This window comes from Trichechus manatus, unplaced genomic scaffold (genome assembly GCF_000243295.1).
Source record: "Trichechus manatus latirostris isolate Lorelei unplaced genomic scaffold, TriManLat1.0 scaffold00002, whole genome shotgun sequence".
Lineage (NCBI taxonomy): Eukaryota > Metazoa > Chordata > Mammalia > Sirenia > Trichechidae > Trichechus > Trichechus manatus.
Window position 1 is genome coordinate 42,279,229 of NW_004443938.1, and position 19,848 is coordinate 42,299,076.

At 41.8% G+C, this 19,848-nt stretch overlaps 1 protein-coding gene across 1 annotated transcript in view; it reads right to left on the reverse strand.

Annotated features, from left to right (window-relative positions):
* ENPP1 (ectonucleotide pyrophosphatase/phosphodiesterase 1) overlaps window positions 1-18,630 on the reverse strand; it is an 81,092-nt gene extending 62,462 nt beyond the window's left edge. Inside the window, exon 1 of the mRNA XM_004368919.2 lies at window positions 18,372-18,630. Coding sequence (XP_004368976.1) covers window positions 18,372-18,626 — 255 coding nt within the window. The 5' untranslated portion in view covers window positions 18,627-18,630. The remainder of the gene's footprint in view (window positions 1-18,371) is intronic.
* Window positions 18,631-19,848: the final 1,218 nt, after the last annotated feature.

The window sequence follows — 19,848 nt, forward strand, 5'->3', positions numbered from 1 at the left end:
GGTGGAGCCACCAGTCCTCAGGCCCCTGATGTGGGTAGGTGAAGACCCTGCTTAATGGGCAGAGCAGTGTCAAATGTCAAGAACCTGCCACTTCACGGCTAAAACAGTTGAAGTTAGAGTTCCAGTATATACCCTGTTGTACTGCAGTAATGAGGGCCTATGCTGTTGAGACGGGCCCACACAAGTCTATGCAGGGGGAAAGGCACTCAAAGTCCATGGATCCCTTATGCCTCTGCCTAGGCAAAGGAGCTGTGCCTACTTTGGGTTCCTGGCTTAGGCGAGCAAGCAGTTTATTTTTTTCCCGTTTGTTAATTTGTTCACTCTCCAAGGCCGGAAGAATGGCCCTGGGCATGTGACGAATCCTATTTCTGGCCCAGGGGACTCGGCAATTGCTGAAGCCGCTCAGGGACCCAGTGCCAAGCAGGGAGAAGGGAGATAAATGGGAGACAGATTTTTCCCTAAAGGGAGTGTTTTTGATCCGCGCGGTAAGCCATACGCAAGTACTGATCTTTGGCCGATGAGGACTGCTTCTCACTGGTTCTGGGTGGCCATGTAGACTCTCTGGTACTCGGTCTCTCCTGCTGCAGAAAACACGCCTCCTGAGCACTGTCGCTTGCCTGCCTCAACACTCACCCACGAGCTGCTGAGGCCTGAAGGGCTCAGGCTCTTGCCAGGTCAGGTCCGGCAACTCCTTGCTGCTTCTGAACCGTCTCTCTCTCCCCCTGCCACTCAGTCCGGTTCCTCAACTCTTCCTTTGATTTTCAGGGCTCCCAGATTGCCATATATAATTGAATCACTTTGTTTTTTCGGGTCTTTGTTGTAAGAGTGTCCACCAGAAGCATCTGACTACTTCACTATCTTGGCCCTGCCTCCAACTTTAAGATATCCTTGTATGATTCTTTGATAAATATCTGGTCCCCATGGAGATGGTCCATGAGAAAAGAGAGTAAGTCTTTGCTCCTCTCCACCCCCAACCACTTAGCACAGGACTGTGCTCACAGTCAAAAAAAACCAAACTTGCTGCCATCAAGTCGACTCCAACTCATAACGACCCTATAGGACAGAGTAGAACTGCTCCATAGGGTTTCCAAGGAGTCGCTGGTGGATTTGAGCTGCCGGCCTTTTGGTTAGCAGCCATAGCTCACCATAACTCTTAACCACTGCACCACCATGGCTCCGTGACACACTAGGAACTCTATAAATTACTAACCATAACAATAATGATAATAAACCCTAAGCTAGTATCTACTACCTATCAGGCACTCTTCTAATTAATTTACACATACTCACTGGTTTAACCCTCTCAACAAACCTATGAGGTAGCTACTATTATTATCCGCATTTTACAAGTGAGGAAACGCACAGAGAAGTTTAGTGACTTGCCCAAAGTCACACAGCAGTTAGTGACAGAGACCAGATTCAAACCCCAGCAAGCTGGTTCCAAAGTCTGGCTTCTAAAACTAAGCTCTACAATTCCTATATGATAAAGTGGTAATCGAGTGGTTTGGCAATAGGGGAGGTCAGGCCAAAGAGCAGCTGAGGAATGCTTCATGTGGGAGGATGTACTGAGTTATATCCCATGGGTACCTGGTATTGGGTGAAATAAAGAGAAGTAAAAAGATCACCCCTGGTTTACAGAACAGAAATAATTTGTGCAAAACGTATCTGCGAAACAGTACAAGTCTGAACTGACTGTAATGGAAGGTACATTTCAGCACAGATGGAACATCTGAATGGCATATGCATCCTGAACCCCTTGTTAACTCTCTATATGGGCAAGGTATCATAATAACAGAAGGTGACTGAAACTTATGTTAGCCCTTTGAACTCTATTAGTCATAATGGATACAAAAAAACAAGCCAAACCAGTTGCTGCCAAGTTGATTCTGATTCATGGTGACCTCGTATGTGTCAGAGTACGACTGTGCTCCATAGGATTTTCAATGGCTGGTATTTCAGAAGTAGACTGCCAGACCTTTCTTCTGAGGCTCCTCTGGGTGGGCTTGAACCGCCAATGTTTCGGTTAGCAGACAAAATGTCACACTACTCGTACAGAACCACAGACCCACTGGTATACAGATGTCAGACCGGGTTCACTCACCAGTCGACAGCTGTGCTCCTTCCTATCTCACAGAAATGTGCCAACTGACCCTTTCATGGATAAATTTTTTTTTGGAACTTTTTGGTGATGCCATGTTTCTTCACTAACGGAACAGATGCTGAATCATTATTTGTTGGTAGCTTTTTATTACTATTTGAAAAAAAACAGGGAGCCAAGTGCCAGCAAGAAATATCAATTCCATGTTCTGTGAAGCACATCACACACGCGACATATCAGTCCCATGGTGCATCACACTTCCTGGTTACACTTGAGCCATAAAATATCTTAATCAACTTTCCAAAAATAAATAAAAACACACATAAAATACTAAACAAACATTGTACTTGCTGCATATAATTGTTATCAGTTTGATTTAGAGTAAGTCGTATTGGTGCTATGTTCCATGAAGCACACCACATGTGCAGGACATACCAGTTCCATGGCCCAAGATGTGAATCATAAACTGTTTTCACCAAGAAAATAACTCATTTACTTAAATATTTCCAAATGCCAGTAACCAGACCTTCCCAGTAACACAAAGGAAATAGCAAACATACTTGGCAAGCCTTATTTTACTGTACAGAAGTCAAAAGACACAAAAGTTTCACACAGTCACTCCTCCGGGAAACATCCCCTCATATGAATGGCTCTCAACACTCAAACGTGGGGCAGACCAACTTCATTGTTTTTTAATCAGTTGAACCAGTATCTGTCATGACACCAGAACACACTGAAGTGGCTCAAATGCCTGCCAATAAACCTCCAAGGGTGGAAAATCTAACACTGGCATATATATCCCACAGTCCATGAAAGGTTAAAGGAGACAACAGTGCTTAGCACAGAGTGTTATAAATAGTAAACTCTCAATAAAGGCATGTTATTTAACAAACACAGCACTTACAAGGCTCCACTCTCTAAGTGCTTGACAAATATCAACTAGTGAATGGCGACACATGTGTCACCGGACTTCAGGACTTCTATGAATGGATGTAAAGCCCTCAAATGATATGCTCTACTATTATCAAGTGATGAGAAATGAAGCTAAAAGAGGGGTTGGGCTTAGGAGTACATATCTTCCCACGTATGTCACGGCCATCTCTGGAAAATTCTGAGCAGGATCACAAGGCTGGGATGAGATTATTTTAGGAAAACTAACGATCTAACCATAAGAAAGCGGTTTAGACATGGGGGTGGAGATGGAGCTGAGGAATGATAGAACAGAAAATGTACTAAAAAAAAATCAAAAAATTCTTGGGGACTGATTATACATACAGGTACAAGTAGGAATGGTTTCAAACTTTACCCCTTGAAATAAGGGTACTAAAATAAAAACCTTAAAATCCTATTCATGAAAGGCACAGTGAAAAGCTGTCTAGCAATGGTAAATTCCAATAATGGAATATAAATTCATAAAATAATGTAGCAGACCAATTCCCATTGAGTCAATTCTGACTCATGGCAACCTCTTGTGTATCAGAGTAGAATTGTGCTTCACAGTGTTTTCAATGACTGATTTTTTGGAAGTAGATGACCAGGCCTTTCTTCCAAGGTGCCTCTGGGTGGACTCAAACTTCCAGCCTTCTGGTTAGCAGCCAAGAGTGTCAACCATTTGCATTACCCAGGGACTCCAAAAAATATATAGAACACTGTATCACTATGATCCCATTTTTGTTAAGAAATAAGTGATACACACACACAGAAAAGTCCTAGAAAGAAATAAAACAAAATGTTGTTGTTGTTGTTGTTAGGTGTTGTCGAGTTGGTTCTGACTCATAGTGTCCCCATGTACAACAGAATCAACAACAATAGCTGATAGTAAGATAAAAAACAATTTTATTTTCTTCTTCACACTTTTTTGGTTTTCTGTATTTTCTGCAATACGTAATATTTTTATAACAAGGAGGAAATATTGTAAGCTATCTAAACAAATATTTTAAGCTAGTATAAAGACACTGCCGTGTGATAGGTCACTTTTACATGGCCTTTCTAGCCATGGTCTTATAACTTCCACCAAAAGATTGGGCAGACTATGCAAATAAGGTGTTTGTGGCCCACCAAGAGGACTGGACAGCTTGCTAATAATACAAATAAGGTGCATAGCATCCTAGTAGGGGTGGGAAGATGAAAAGTGGTGGCTGTATGGAATCTATCGAGAGGAATGGTCAGTTTGGCCATCCTGCTAGGCTTAAAATGAGCCATCCCAGAGGTAGGAATGCGGGGACTTCACTACCACCAAAAAGAAGAGCTAGGAGTGCAGCACATCCTTTGGACCTGAGATCTCTGTGCTGAGACCTTTTAGACCCAGGAGACAGAGAGCTATAATCCTGGAAACAGCGAGAAGCAGTAGCAGAGAAACAGCAGCAGCAGAGGCATCAGAACCAGGAGATTGGCAAGAGACAGCACGGCGGGCTTCCAGTCCATGGAGCAAGAGAGCTGAGCCCCTTCCGCAGGACGTTTGCTGCTGAGGGAGATGCCTCCGGGCACTCGATGTGGCTAGGCTCACCGACCCACACAGCAAGAGAGCTGAGCGCCTTCAGGCAGAAGCCTTGCTGGTGGAGTGTGGTGCTTCTGGACACTTGGCATAGCTATACTCACAGACCCATGGAGCGAGAGAGATGAGTGCTTTTGGGCCAAGGCTTCCTGGTGGAGTACGGTGCCTCTGGGCACTTATCGGTGGAGCTAAGAGGGATTTGTAATATTGCCCGAGCAGGGCAGAGGCTGGGCTGAGGGTCCAGGGGCCAAGGGCCAAGAGGCCAAGGGCCAGGGAGAGGCCTTTCTGTCAGCACGGCTGAGAAGAGGCTATCCTGATTGAAGAACTGCATCCTGAGTCTTTTCTGATCCTGGATTATAACCTGTTACTTCCCTAATAAACCTCATTACTGTGAGTATGGTCTGTGAGTTCTGTGTGGCCACTGCAATGAATAATCTAACCCAGCAGAGGAGCAGAAAGTGCCATGGGAGGGATGGCTGGTGTCAGAACTGGTAAAAAAGTCGGAGACAAGAGGTATATGTGACCTCTGCCTCATAGCAATCAGCCTTAGACTGTTGGTCTTGATTCTCCTTCCTCTTTGTGAAGTCAGAGGAGGTCAGACACCTCTACAACACTTTTTACACACACATTATCCAACCTGATGAGGAAACTGAAAGCCAGAGAAGTGAAGTGATTGTTCAAAGGTCACAGAGCAAATAATTCCTGTGACTCTGACTTTAGGACTCTATATATGACCCTCTGTCTTTCAAGACCTTTGCCTGAATCTTCCAGAAAGATCAATGTTTCACTTTTTCTTTGAAAGTTTGCAAGAGATGACAAACGTATATATTCCCTTCTATGTAAACATTCTTCACATTTACTTTCTTTGAGCTGATTAATAAGGTATTTAAATAAATAGTGTATAAGTAAGGTTGTTTTGTACTTTTTTCCCTGGTTAATCCAAGAATAGATAAGATCAACATAGCCTATTCATACAGCTCTTAACCCACACTCTTCCCACTTGAATACATTTCCTTCACCTGTTTCCTAGTCTCCAGAAGATTCTAATATAAATGATGCTGGGTGGCAGTTTGTTAGGAAGCCAATGTGTTTGGATGATGAAGTATTATGGAATAAACTCTGTGCCAAGGACATTTAATCTGATTCAACAATACCTGAAAAAACTCTGGTATAAGATTCCTTTTTTTTGGTTATGTGTCAAGTATATTGTTGATTGTGAAGAAGGTGCTGTAATGGAAAGTTTGAATTGATGAGTTCTACTGATGTGTGATATACAGAATCTATAACGATAATCTGATAAATGGCTGATTTGGAAATAGCAGATTACTGCAAAGGCAGAAGACTGGCACAGCTGAGAGCCATAAAAAGCAATTAAAGGACAAGCCAGAACAGAGTAAGGTAAAGGCAATTAAAGTATAAGCAAAAAAAAAAAAAGAGAGCACGGGTAAGCTTCTAAAAGGCAGAAACTGCACACGTGAAGGGAGGTAAGAAATTATGCAATGTTCTGTACACTTAACAAGAGCAACAGGGCTTTTATCAATGAACCTCTGAGTCGAAGGAAGGAAAAGGGCTAAATGCAAGCAGCAGTACCAACACTTCAACCCAATGCCACTACAATTGAGATTACTGAGGAACACTTAGTAATTTTTTTTTAAATCGTATCATATATGAAGTCAATGGCAAAGCAAGGATTGACTAAAATTCCCAACTAAAGAATTCTGGTTGGTATGCCTTCTGTACCACCTCATAGCCTTATGCAGCACTGCTTCTCAAACTTTAACGTGCAGACGATCCCCTTGCGGATCTTGTGAAAATGAAGACTCTGGTTCAGTAGGCTAAGATGGGGCCCAAGAGTCTGCATTTCTTACAAGCTCCCATGGGATGATGGTGGTACTTCTGGTCCACAGACCATACTTGGAACAGCAAGGATATAAACTATCTTCTGAGTAGGAAAAAAAAAAAATCAGTTACACTAAAGTTTACCACAAATAACTAGAGAAATGACTACTCATTCAGGGCACGCTATGTGACACCATGATAAGCACTTTGTATACATTATCTAAGGAGCTCTGGTGGCACAACAAATTAAGCACTCGGCTGCTAACTGAAAGGTTGGCGGTTCAAACCCACCCAGTGACTCTGCAGGAGAAAAACCTGGTGATCTGCTTCCATAAAGATTACAACCCAGAAAACCCTATGGGGCAATTCTGCTCTGTCATATGGGGTCATTACGAGTTGTAATTGACTAGACAGTACCCAATAACAAAACATTATCTAAATTAATTCTCCCAACAATCCTCTAATGTGGTCTTTATTGTCTGTTTTACAGTTGTGGAAGCTAATATTCAGGAAACAAGTTATTTGCCTATGTTCAGGCAGCTAAATAACAGTACCAGCATTTGAGGCAAATCTGTCTAACTTCAAAGCTATGCTGTAATAAACTACAGCAATGAGATTAACAGAATTATTAGCTTTAGTAATCTTGGAAAGTCTGCAAAATTTCTCTGAGCCATGCTTTTTGTATCTCTAATATGAGGATAATGGCACAACTGTGGTTTGGATCAACTGAGGTGGTAGAAGTATTTTAAAATCTATAAAATACATAAATAAAGACAGAATTGTGGTCTCAGGGTCCCTTCTTCTACTCTTAAAAATTATTTTAGACCCCAATTTCAGGTAATGGTGGACATTCTACTTTAAGATTACACCAAAATTTAACAAGCAGTAGTTCCTTAAAGGTAAATTGCAACATGAAACTTAAAATTATTAAGCTTTTCATACACTTTCCTATTCAAATCCATTAGTCTGCCTTGCATTGTGAATGGAACTTATACTCATGCATACTTCTGCAACATCATTGGTCATTTGGAAAATACTGGTTCACTGAGTTATGCACATCTTCCAAATGCTGACACATATCATTACACAATATCAAAAAATCACATTCATTAATATCTCCACCTATTTCACTGGAAATGTCTGTAAGGATTAGGAAGCTGTTAAAGCTCACAATGGCAGATACAAGTTTTCTGAACTTCTAATTTTTTCCTGACAGCTCAGATTTTATCATAAGCAACAGACACCTTCATTTGTTTTCCTTGAGGTGACAAGGAAATATGTGCCAAATCTCCAAGTCTGATTAATCAGTTTGTCAGTCATTCTTTCAAATAAAAAGTGTTCCATACAAAAACACAAACAAAAAACAAAACAAAAAAAAACAGCTACTTCAGCTGGTAATTTAATCACACAATCACTTTTTCTTAAGAAAATGGTACTTCAGCAGGCGGCTGATGTGCTGTATGCATATACTTCCAATTTTGTCATACAGAATGTCAAAAGATGAGTAATCAAGGGCTAAGTTTAATAATGTCTGCTTCATCAAGGATGTTCTATTAGTGAAACTGGCTTTTTTTTTTTTAATTGTAAGTGCATGGCAACTTGTAGAGTTTAGTGCCACTGCCTTGATTCCTGATAAGACATCAGCAGTTTTACCCAGCATTGTTTTTATATTATCAGTGTAATGTCACCATATCTTAGTGTTGTTACTGATGAGTACCATCAAGTCGATTTTGACTGATAGTGACACGGTGTGACAGAAGAACTTCCTCATAGGGTTTTCTTGGCTGTAATCTTTACAGAAGCAGATCACCAGCTCTTTCACCATGGAGCTCTGGTGCGCAAATAGTTCAGCACTCAGCTGCTTCAAAGTTGGTAGTTTGAACCCAGCCAACGTCTTAGTATTGTTATTAGTTTTGACTTCACCGTCCCCCTGAAAGAAACTTAAGGACCTCCCAGGTATCTACAGACCATACTTTGAGAACTTCTGCCTTAAAGAGTTTGGATGAAACTTTGTTCTACTCACATTGTATTTTGGTTATAAACATTTTTCATCCAAAATCACTTAAAGATACTCAGAAGCAATCTGAGACTCTACTGAGGAAAAAAATCTCATAATGATAGTTGTGTTTATTTGGCTACATAATAGCATCATAAAAAACTACTTGAGTTTCTGATCAGTTCTCTCTCCAAAAGAGACCGCAAGACCCCAAGTGGCTAATTAAGACCCCAGACGCTTGTTAATGCCAAAAAGCTTTCCAAGGAAAAGACCCAGCCTTGGGGACAAGCTGCTTTCTCAGGAATATTCTCCTGAAAACCAAGATAAAACAATCTTTAAGCTCCCAAATCACATCTGTGACAGAATGCTTCCTAGATAAATTTGTGTAAAATCCTAAGACAGTGTGAGAAAATAATCAATTCACTGAGATATACTCACAAAAATTCACTCCCTCCAAAATGACTTTCCTATCGTGACTCTCTATTTCCCTATTCTATTACTTCTAAAAATGCAGCAAAAAGAAAACCTTGATTAAGAAGAAGAAAGCCACTTTCCCAAGGCTATCTACATTGGAAGCTCAGAATAACAACATACTGACTTCATCTGACTTAAAAAAAAAAAAAAAAAAGTGCACTATTTTGGGCTTTCACCAGGGAAATTATTGAACCACCAAAAGACACATATCTCACTATATGTGTGATCTTTCGTGTCACCCCACTAGAAATATTTTTGGTTCAAATTATATATTTTTTATATTGGAGCAGGCAAGGGAGAAACGGAAACCCAACAGCACACCAAGCTTGGTGAATCAGAATGTAATATTTAGTCAACATGGAGAAGGAAAATGGGTGTGATGGCATTAGTCCAGTATAAAAATCTGTAGTTAGAAATCCTAAATTTCAGTTATCATAGTTTACTACTAATGGTGTGACTTTTGCCTATAAATTTAACCCACTGTTTCTCAAAATGCAGTAAATGAACTACCTACATCCGAATGACCTGAGATGCTTATTAAAAATGCAGATTTATTGGATCTATTCAACATCTTCTAAATCATAATCTCCGGGATGAAAAACCAAATCCATTGTCATTAAGTCAATTCCAACTCATAGCAACCCTATCAAAAAAAAAAAAAAAAAACACCACCAAACCTGTTGTGACCCTATAAGGCAGGGTAAAACTGCCCCATAGGGTTTCCAAGGCTGTAATCTTTACATAAGCAAGACTGCTACATCTTTCTCCCATAGAGCTGCTGGTGGGTTTGAACTGCCAACCTTTTGGTTAGCAAATGAGCACTTAATCACTGCACCACCAGGGCTCTTCTCTCTGGGATTAGAGCCTAGGAATCTACAGCTCAAACAAGTCCTCAGATGACTCCTATGCACACCAATGTTTGAGAAACTTGATTGAACCCCTGTGAGCCTCAGTTTCTTTATCTGTAAAGTAAGACTGAATGTCACCACACTTGCCTATTTCAGAGTTGTTGAAGATCAGTTATGCGGGAAAATGCTTTCTTAAACTGCAAAGTACTATGTGACTGATAACAATCATCTGAACTTTTACCACGTTCTTTTTCTACCACTTCTTCTTCCAAAAACTAAAAGTGAAGTAGAAAATAATTTTTAAAAAAAACATAGTAGATGTTGTTTTAATTCTTGCGTTTGAACCTCAGATATCTAAAATACTCAGGGAATACAGTATTCTAGTTAATATTTAGCTGAACATTCTGGCCACTCTTTCAAAAAGCTCTCCTAAATGTATTATTATACTTTCTTGGTAAATACATAACTTAGTTCTTATTTAATGCAAAGGATTTTCATGTTGAGTCAGCATTCTGAGTATCAGTTCTTGTTGCATAGGATTTAGGCTAAGAAGTGGCATCTCTGTTCTGCCTTGAGCTGATGTACTAAAAGGTTTCTTGCTTTGTTTTTGATGTTTGGGGAATATTTTATGGTTGATGGAGGCATGTTTATTTCAACCAAAGTCAAATCTCTAATTACAAGTTGTATTCCAAAACCTTATTTGTTCCTAAGTTGTTCGGAACTTGAAATGACTCTCCCCTTAGCAAAAAAAAAAAAAATTATGAATCACAATTAAGTTCTCTGGCTCGTCCATAAAGCCCATACCAAACCAAACCAAACATGCTGCCATTGAGTTGATTCCAACTCACAGCACCCCTATAGGACACAGTAGAACTGTCTCTTAAAGAGTTTCCAAGGAGCGGCTGGTGGATTCGAACTGCTGACCTTTTGGTTAGCAGCTGAGCTCTTAACCACTGCACCACCAGGGCTCCCATAAGGCCCATAATAGCATAATACACATGCTATTATTTTTTTTAATCACACAAATATTTTGCAATGGTATTCATCAAAGAAAGGTGTTAAAAGGGTGGCTGTGTGAGAAACAGACTGCTTGGAGTGGAAATAGCTGAGATATAAATGGGGAGGGAGAGAGAAGACCAGAACATGACCCAACACAGAAGAAAGAAAATACAGTGAAACCTGTGAGAGCTGGAACTCAGGACTGCCTTGTTTTTCCACATCTCCTAAGTTTTCCATCTTCGACAGCGTGCAGTCTTGGCACTTTTCTACCGCTATTAGAGGAAAATATTTGAGTTTTCCTTTTCTGACAGGTTTCTGCCTCACAAAGGTTCTGACTTTCGTAGGCTTTACTGTAATAGAAAGCAGTACTGCAGAAACCAGTTCCCTACGAGAGTCAAAAGGACTGAATTTGGAGTGTGAGAGCGAAGTCACTAAAACACAAGTGGACTTTAGTAAGTGATGGAGACTCTCATTTGTACCTACAGGATGGCCACACTGGGGTTGTTTGTACCTCAGTGGCTAGATACCCGATTGTACCCAGTGGTTACACTCAGATCCACTAAGCGTACCCAATGGCTGGATTCCTGATTCTGAATCCAAGTTGTGACAGACGCCCTGTTTGGCCTCCCCTTAGGCACGCTGGCATTAGTTGGGAACTTCTTGCAATGGTTCATTACCTCCTCCAACCCCCTATAAAAGGATATCCCAGTTTTGATATTACCTTGAATTTATACCCAAGTGTCATCTCTATTACTGCATCCATATTTGGATTCCTGACTTTCAAGTGGCCATATGAATCTGTGGTTGTGGATTCAGTCTTCCCATCTTGTCCTTTTCTAAGTCAAAGTGTGAATCAATCTAACTAAAAATGCAGTTCATTCATTCATTCAACCAAAAGCTGGCACTGAGCATCAGGCACTGTATTAGGTCCAGTAGTGGCCACAACAGTACTTTGGGTTCCTAGAAATTGTTGATGCATTTTACTAGAACATGTGAGACAAACATCATAAGGGACAAACAGGAGACTTCTCTGGCCTCTAGGATGCTTTAGTTATTTTGAAATGAAATGTGTAACTCTGGCTGAACAGGTATTAAATTTTACAAACCAAACAACAATGTCAGTTCCAAGTCTGATTAAGGGCAAAGGGCTATCTTGTATATTTTCCATGCTGTATTCTAGAGATAAGATAATGGGTTGCCAGGGGAAGGGGAGAGAAGTTAACAGAGTTAGTAAGTTTCACATTCAATTTTCATATAAACAGGGCCAACTTCTGCCACTTTCAAAGAACTCTTTCATCAAAAGCTGACAGTAGTCTTCAATGACCAGTACCCACACACAAAGCCCCTTACACATACACAGGTATATGTATTCGTAAGTACAGCAGATGCTCACAAACACAAAATAATTCTTTAGGAGCACTAACTAGAGAACTGTATTGCAATGTGGTTGAAAATTACCCACTCCTTTAAAACTATGCCCGAGAACAAGAAGGACCTTTCAAATAAATTGGCAAGTCCAGCCTCAGTGAAGTCTACATTTTATTTCAAAATCTGGTTTGTAGCCGAGGAAAGGCATCCTGTATTGGACATACCTACTGAAGCATACAGAAAACAATCCTTGTATTTTACCCCTTGGTATTTTCCACACACTGGCTATTCCTAGGCATGAGCATTTCAGGGACTGGGACCAAAAGCCTCTGGAACACAGCTTGCTGGTCTTCCCCCAGGATCAAATACCACACAGGGGAGACGCAAGGTCAGGGCACGATCTTCTCTTCTTCATCTATTCTGACAGGCCTACATCAATTAGGTTTAACCGAGAATAATTCAGAAAAAAACGTAGCTGTCAAGTTTCCAATGATTTATTATCTCTCTGCAAGGCAACTCTTGGGCTTATCCTTGCAGATTTGGGGTGGGGGGAACTATGTTGCTGAGGACCACCTCAGTGGTAAGCCTGCCCTGATCCCAAACCCAGGAGGCAATTAGTCCAATCCACTGCTTCAGCTTTGTGAAAATCTGATGCTGTTTAACCTGAAAAAGAAATCACATAATCACCACTCCTCTCAAGAAGACATGTTCCAGACACTTTGATGACAATTAAGTTCATTTTTGAAACATTTCCTTTAGGAAGCATATCGTCTGCAAAAGGTCTGAGGGAAGGAGGGTATTGAAGCAGGTAAAAGAAAAATAAAGAAAAGGTATAGTTTCACTCCCAGTTCAGTCATTAAATCACTAAATAAGAGTTTCACTGATATAGCAAATGAGTTTGGTGTTTACTTGTATATTCATGTCCTACAGTATTCCACCAAAAGACTTAAAGAATTCTTTCCTATTCAGTATGTGCTACAGCAGCAAAAAATCCCACCTAATGGAATTATAAAATATTCCTAATTGTCCTACTTGTGGAAGTCCTAGGACACTTCTATGTTGAATTCCCTGATTTATGTCATCAGAATCTAACAGATTGCTGTTCAACTAGCTGACTGCAGGAGTCAAAGTCTGCAATGCTCACCCTAAAGGCACACCTTTGCTGATACTTATTGAGAATCTAGAGGTAACTGAATAGGAATGATCTGAGAACTGAATTTAGCAACTGGAAAACTTCTCCAGACTCTAGGTATCTTTAGAAATGATTTTACATTGGAGATACGTACAGATTCAATGTATCATTACTGAATACCTCATAATGTGCTAAACACTTGAAGGCACTGATACTAAGTAATTTAAGGAATCATATTGTAAAAGCTAAGATTTTCCATTAAGAAAGGCAAAACAAAAAAAAAAACAAAACTCAGACAAAAACTAAAAAAAAAAAGTTCTCATCAATACTCCGTGTTCTAGATTCAATAAAGTTAAACACGATGCAAAAAATATCTTGAGATACAAACATTATGTGGTTTGAGGCACTTTGAACCTTAGGCTTATTTTTAACTAACCCACTGCCATCAAGTCAATTCCGACTCATAGCGACCCCATAGGGTTTCTGAGACTGTAAATCTCTACGGAAGCAGACAACCACATCTTTCTCCCGTAGAGCCACTGGTGGTTTTGAAACGCTGACCTTTCTGTTAGCAGCCGATCACTTTAACCACTGAGCCACAAGAGGGATAATACCATCGCTTAGGTCTAGAACCTCTCTTGAGAATTTGCATTTCTAACAAGTTCCCAGACGATGCTAACGCTGCTGGTTAGGGACCAATTTTGAGAACCACTGTTTATTACTGTTATTATTATTATACATAAGAATCACCTGGGGATCTTGTTAAACTGTAGATTCTGATTCAGTGTATCTGGGGTGGAAATGCAAATTCTTAAAAGGGGATGGAACTGGAACGAAACAGTTCAAAGCCCTGGCCATTCACTACCCACCTGTCCCTTTGTGAAGACTGACCTTTTGGTCACTATCAAGAGTCACAGTTCATGAATCCCATTAATCAGTGTCTGGCACCAGTAGGCCCTCAGTAACACATGGAAGGAATGCTCTTTCTAGTTCCCTCCTAGACTTCATGACTCATTGCTCATAAACATATTTCCACATTCTCTGAAGCGCCTAGTGTTAGATCCCAGCAGGACCTAAGGTTTTATTTTCATCATTTGTTTCTATAGAAAATAAGTACTCTTTTTTAAACATAACTACAATACCATCATCACATTTGAAATTTTTAAGACTTTTTTTTGATAATTTATTTTGTTGTTGATGTTGAAAATATACACAGCAGAACATACACCAATTCAACCATTTCTACACATACAATTCACTGACACTGATTACATTTTTCAAGCTTTGCAATCATTCTCACCCTCCTTTTCTGAAATGCTCCTCCCACATTAACATAAACTCACTGCCCCCGAAGCTTATCTAACCTTTCCGGTTGCTGAAGACCAGTTTCTTAATAACATCAAATATCCAACTGCTGGTTAAGCTGTTTCCACAAAATGACAAGCAGTGATAACACTGCTGGGATGAGGACTCCACTATCTGATCTGTTTGGGTTGTACACACAAGCACACAGTGTTGGCAACTGAAAGCTGTTATTATTTACAGAAGGTAAAAAGAACAGATTACTTATAGAAAGCAAACAATAAACAACTGAACAGACTTGAAGTGATAGGGTCCCTGCCACCCCTATGAGTACCTACTTACCATCATAGGGAAGGAACCCACTTATCCTCGATCACCATTCCCAAGTTACCTCTGTCCATTTCTGTGTCACTGGGTGAGCATGCCCTGGACCAAGTATCAGCAGATGTCTCTCTCTCTCAGCAGGTGTGTTGTCAGTTTGTGTCAGGTAGGTGTGGCGCGGCTGTGACTCCTCTGTTTCTCTCCGGGACTTTCCTTAGATGGGTCTGCCGCCTGGTACTGGCTGGTCCAGCTCTCAACCAGCAGCTTCAGGACAACTGGGCCAAAACTAAGGTTAGGCCAGCATTACACAGCTCTCCAGGCAAAACTTTTACGGACAATCCCTGTATGGCATATGCCCAAGCCCCTGCTCCACTGGCAACCACCGGGCTGGAGGTACCCAGCTCTGCTCCATGGGCTGACTCGCTCACCACTGCAGTCTGCTGGTCTCGTGGGACCTGCCGCTTGTACCACTGCCGCCAGTACCACTGCCGCCATTTCTCTGCTACACAGTACTGCTGTGCTTGCTGCCATTTCTCTGTCCCTGACTCTGCTGTGCTTGCCACTCTCTCCTGGTCTTCAGTGTTATCAGCTCAGTGTTATAGCCCTTGACCCATACTATGGCTTTTATTTGGGTTTAGGAGGTTCTCAGCACAGGGATTCTAGGTCCAAGGATACGTGCTTGCCGAGGCGCTTGTTGATCAGGAGGTCCTCAAAAAAAACCTCTGAGATTGGCCATTTATATTGGGAAACTCCTTGTCAATTTCAGAGCATGACTTTCCTAAACTGGTGGATCCTAACAGACCAATTTTATTGGGTGGATTTGCAAGCCTCTTATGCAGATAGTAAAATGACTAATCCCTACTACTGCTTATGCAGATAGTAGACTGACCACTTCTTTACAAGATTTCGGCTGACCAATAATTTTGGGAAAATTATGAACAAAGGGTCAGAAAGGCCATATAGAAGAAAATCCATTGCACCATGCTGGTATCTGAATTTCTAGTTATCTCAAGTATCAATTGTTTAAAATCTTTTTTGAATCAAGATCCAATTAAGATTCACACACTATGATTGGTTGGTATGTCTTTTAAGGCTATTAAGCTATAGTTTTTCCTCCACCTCTCTTTTTTTTCCCTTGCCATTTATTAGTTGAAGAAACTTGGTTGGTTGTTATACATGATTTCCCACATTCTGAATTTTGCTGGTTTCAACCCTATAGTGTCGTTTAACCTGCTCCTCTATCCTCTGTATTTCCTGTAAATTGGTAGTTGATCTAGAGACTTGATCTGATTCCGTTTCTTGTTTTCTTTCTCTCTTTCTCCCTTCCTTCTTTTCTTTTTTGGTAAAATTACTCCTCACAGATGCAAGCTTCATTTGACACTTCTTGCTTGCTTTGCCTACAGTCTCCAAGCTTCAGGTGGCCTCACAGCAGTTGCTCTGTCCTCTGCTTGACCTGTCCTGGACAACTGCATTTATACTAGTGGGTTGGGATTGTTTCAGGGTCCCTTATAAGTGATTCAACAAGGATAGAACACTGATAATCAATAAGCATGTATGAAAGGAAAGAGGCTGTTTTGGATGGGGCTTGGAACTGGTTTGTTCCAGTTCGAACCCTTGCTAAGCATTTGCATTTCCACCCCAGATATAACCAAACGAAAAACCCATTGCTGTTAAGTTGATTCTGACTCATAGGGATCCTATAGGACAGAGTAGAACTGCCCCATCGGGCTTCCAAGGAGCGGCTGGTGGATTTGAACTGACCTTTTGGTTAGCAGCCAAGCTCTTAACCACTGTGCTGAATCAGAATCTACATTTTAATAAGATCTCCAGGTGATTCTCATGTGTAATAAATTTTGAGACGCACCGTTCTACTAGTAAGGAACCTTGGTGGCACAGGTTACGTGCTCAGCTGCCAACCAAAAAGTTGGCGGTTGGAACCCACCAGCCACCTTGAGGGAGAAAGATGTGTCAGTCTGCTGTGGTAAAGATTTACAGTCTTGGAAACCCTACAGGGCAGTTGTACTCTGTCCTATAGGGTCCCTAGGAGTCGACAGTAATAGGTTTGGTTTTTTGGTACTGGCTCTACCAGTGGTTCTCAGGGAAACCCTGGTGGTGTAGCGGTTAAGAGCTATGGCTGCTAACCTAAAGGTTGGCAGTTCAAATCCAACAAGTGCTCCTTGGAAACTCTATGGGGCAGCTCTACTCTGTCCTATAAGGTCGGAATCAACTGGACAACAACCAGTTTGGGTTTCTTTTTTTTGGTTTAGTGGTTCTGAGAATTGGTCCCTAATCAGCATCATTAGCATCACCTGGGAATTTGTTAGAACTGCAAATTCTCAGCAGGGTTTAAACCAGAAAGAACCAGTTTGAAGCCCTGAGGGCAACTAACAGCAACAACCACCCTTGATCATCTAACACCTCCAGAATACGGTGAAAATGAAAATGCTTACAAAAGGAGAAATCTCAAAAATCAGAACAAATATTCTCTACACAGCATTGTTCATTCATAATATTTAACTGACAATGTATTTTAGGGTGCACTATACTTAGAAATCTGTGACTTCAATATAATATAATAAAAATAACTTCATCTCCCTGCAGTTTTCAATGTATTTTTTACATACATTGTTCCTTTTGATCCTCACAATAATCCTTTGTCATGTGGAATGGAGTTGCTGTTGTTCCTATTTTACCGCAGAAGAAAGTGAGGTTTGAGGAAACTTAAGTTATGCAGGCTAATTAATTAGAGCCATGAAATTAAACAAGGGCCATGAAATCAAGAATCCAGGTCTTCTGACTCCGTCCAGTACTTTCCACCACAGATTTAGAATGAAAAACATCACCGATATTTCATAAAGTTGACTACGGGACCTACAACCATCGTTTAACAAAATAGCAGAGGAATAACAAGGAGCTTTGTTACCAACAAAAACCCTAGCCTACGTTAAGAGTGGGCTAAGAATCATATACGCTTCTTTACATTTACATTATGTGAATATTGATGGAATTTCTGGACAGCTACAAGGAAATTCCTGAACAAAGTCAAAGGAAAAATTACCTTCTGAAGTTCCTAACAAAACTTAACGAGCTCTATTAAATCTTTTAAACTGGAATCAGTCAATAAAAGTCATCATCACTGCACCCAGAGCCACCCAAAAAGAACTAAAACACTGTTTTCAGGTTGGTCATTTTTCCCTCTGAAAACCCTCCACTCTCTGGGCAAAAAAATAATTTAAAAAAATAAAAAGCTGTATTTCTAAAGATTGCAATTTTTAACAGCCCATTTTCATACAAACAAGAGCAATGCGAATGAGTGATACACTATTCCGCTGGGGTAAAGAGAGAAGGCACAGTGGTGATGAGCCTGCAGCGGAGAGCGTGCAGGCGAAGAGGTAGAAAAGCCTGCCTCTCACCGGGGCCGGGGTGCTGATCGCGCTCAGAGCGGTAGGAGGTGGCCGCCGCCTCCCGCCCTCCCCGGGCGCCGGGCCGGCCCGACCTACCAGCGAGACCACTTTGTAGGTGTTGGGGTCCTTCGCCGTGCGGGCGTGCACCGCCCTCTCCAGCGGTTCCTCCCCCAGGTCCATCGGGGCCAGCAAGGACGCGGCCGCCGGCGGATCCCCGGATGCCTCGGCGGCGTTGCCGCGGCTCGCGTCGCGGCCGTTCCCCGCCGAGCCCTCCTGGGGGCTGCGCCCGCCCTCGCCGCCGCCACTGCTGCTGCTGTGGCTCCAGCCCCCTGCGCAGCCGTCGCGCTGCATCGTGGCCCCGCTCAGGCCTTGCCGCCGCAGCCGCCTTTAATATACTCCGCGCCGCCCCGCCCCGCCACCGCGCCGCGCCGACCCCTCCCGGCCAGACCCTTGGCTCTTCTCCCTCTGCCCAGCGCAAAAGTGAGGGGAGAGCAACTCCACGCCCCGGATTATTTGGCTTCCTGTCTGATTTCGGGCACTCTGCGTGTTGGTTATTTTGGTCCTTGACGTGGGCGCGTCTTTACTTCGCCCAAAGCCTTCCCCTACCGCCGTGCGCACGTTGCAGGAATCGCCCTGCGTGGCCTTGCAGCGCGGGCTGGACTGGACTGGACTGGACTGGAATTGCAGAGTGTGGTCTGCAGAGGGCATGAGATCATGTGGCCCCAAAATAGAGCGAGGAGGAGGAGGAGAAGAAGGAGAAGGGGAAGGATGTAGCCGCGGATGCTGTTCCACCTTCTAAAAGGCAGGAGACTAGTGGAGAGTGGGGTCCTGGGACAGACCTGGGTATGCATGGATGGAAATGGAAATGGAAATGAACCGTAGGGTCCTGTGGAGGAGTGGGAGGGAGGTGATTTTCTTTTTCTCCTACGTAGAAACAAGAATTTACTCCTTACCCTGCCCTGAAAGGAATATTCAACATTAAAATATGTGGTTTTACAAACACACGCGCGCACATATAATGGATATTTAGTTTTCCACAGTTTTATGTGGTTTTTGAGTTTTTGTCACTGCTAAACGAAAGGTTGGAAGTTCGAATCCACCCATAGGTACTTCAGAAGACAAGCTGGGTGATCTACTTTGGAAGAAAAAGCAGCAACTGAAAATACCATGAGTCAGAATCTACTTGACAGCAATTGGTTTACATTGTTTTAATATATTTACATATTAGTTCCTTTAGACTTTCCATTTTTAGAGTTTCAAAGTATGGATGTTGTTCAATCCTGAGGTTGACCCTCATACTTCGTTGTTGCTAGCTGTCATCCAGTCGCTGACTTACAACAATCCCAAGTGTTACAGAGTAGAACAGCTCCACAAGGTTTTCTTGGCTGTTACCTTAATGGGAGCAGATTGGCAGGCCTTTTGTTCCGCAGAGCAGGTGGTGGGGTTCTAGCCAGCAACCTTTGGTTTATCCACAGATAGCAAACCACTTGTGCCACGAGGGCTCTCGATACTTGGTTAGCAAGTATCAAATATTTTAATGCAATCTGAAATAGTTTGATAAGCCTTATTTTTT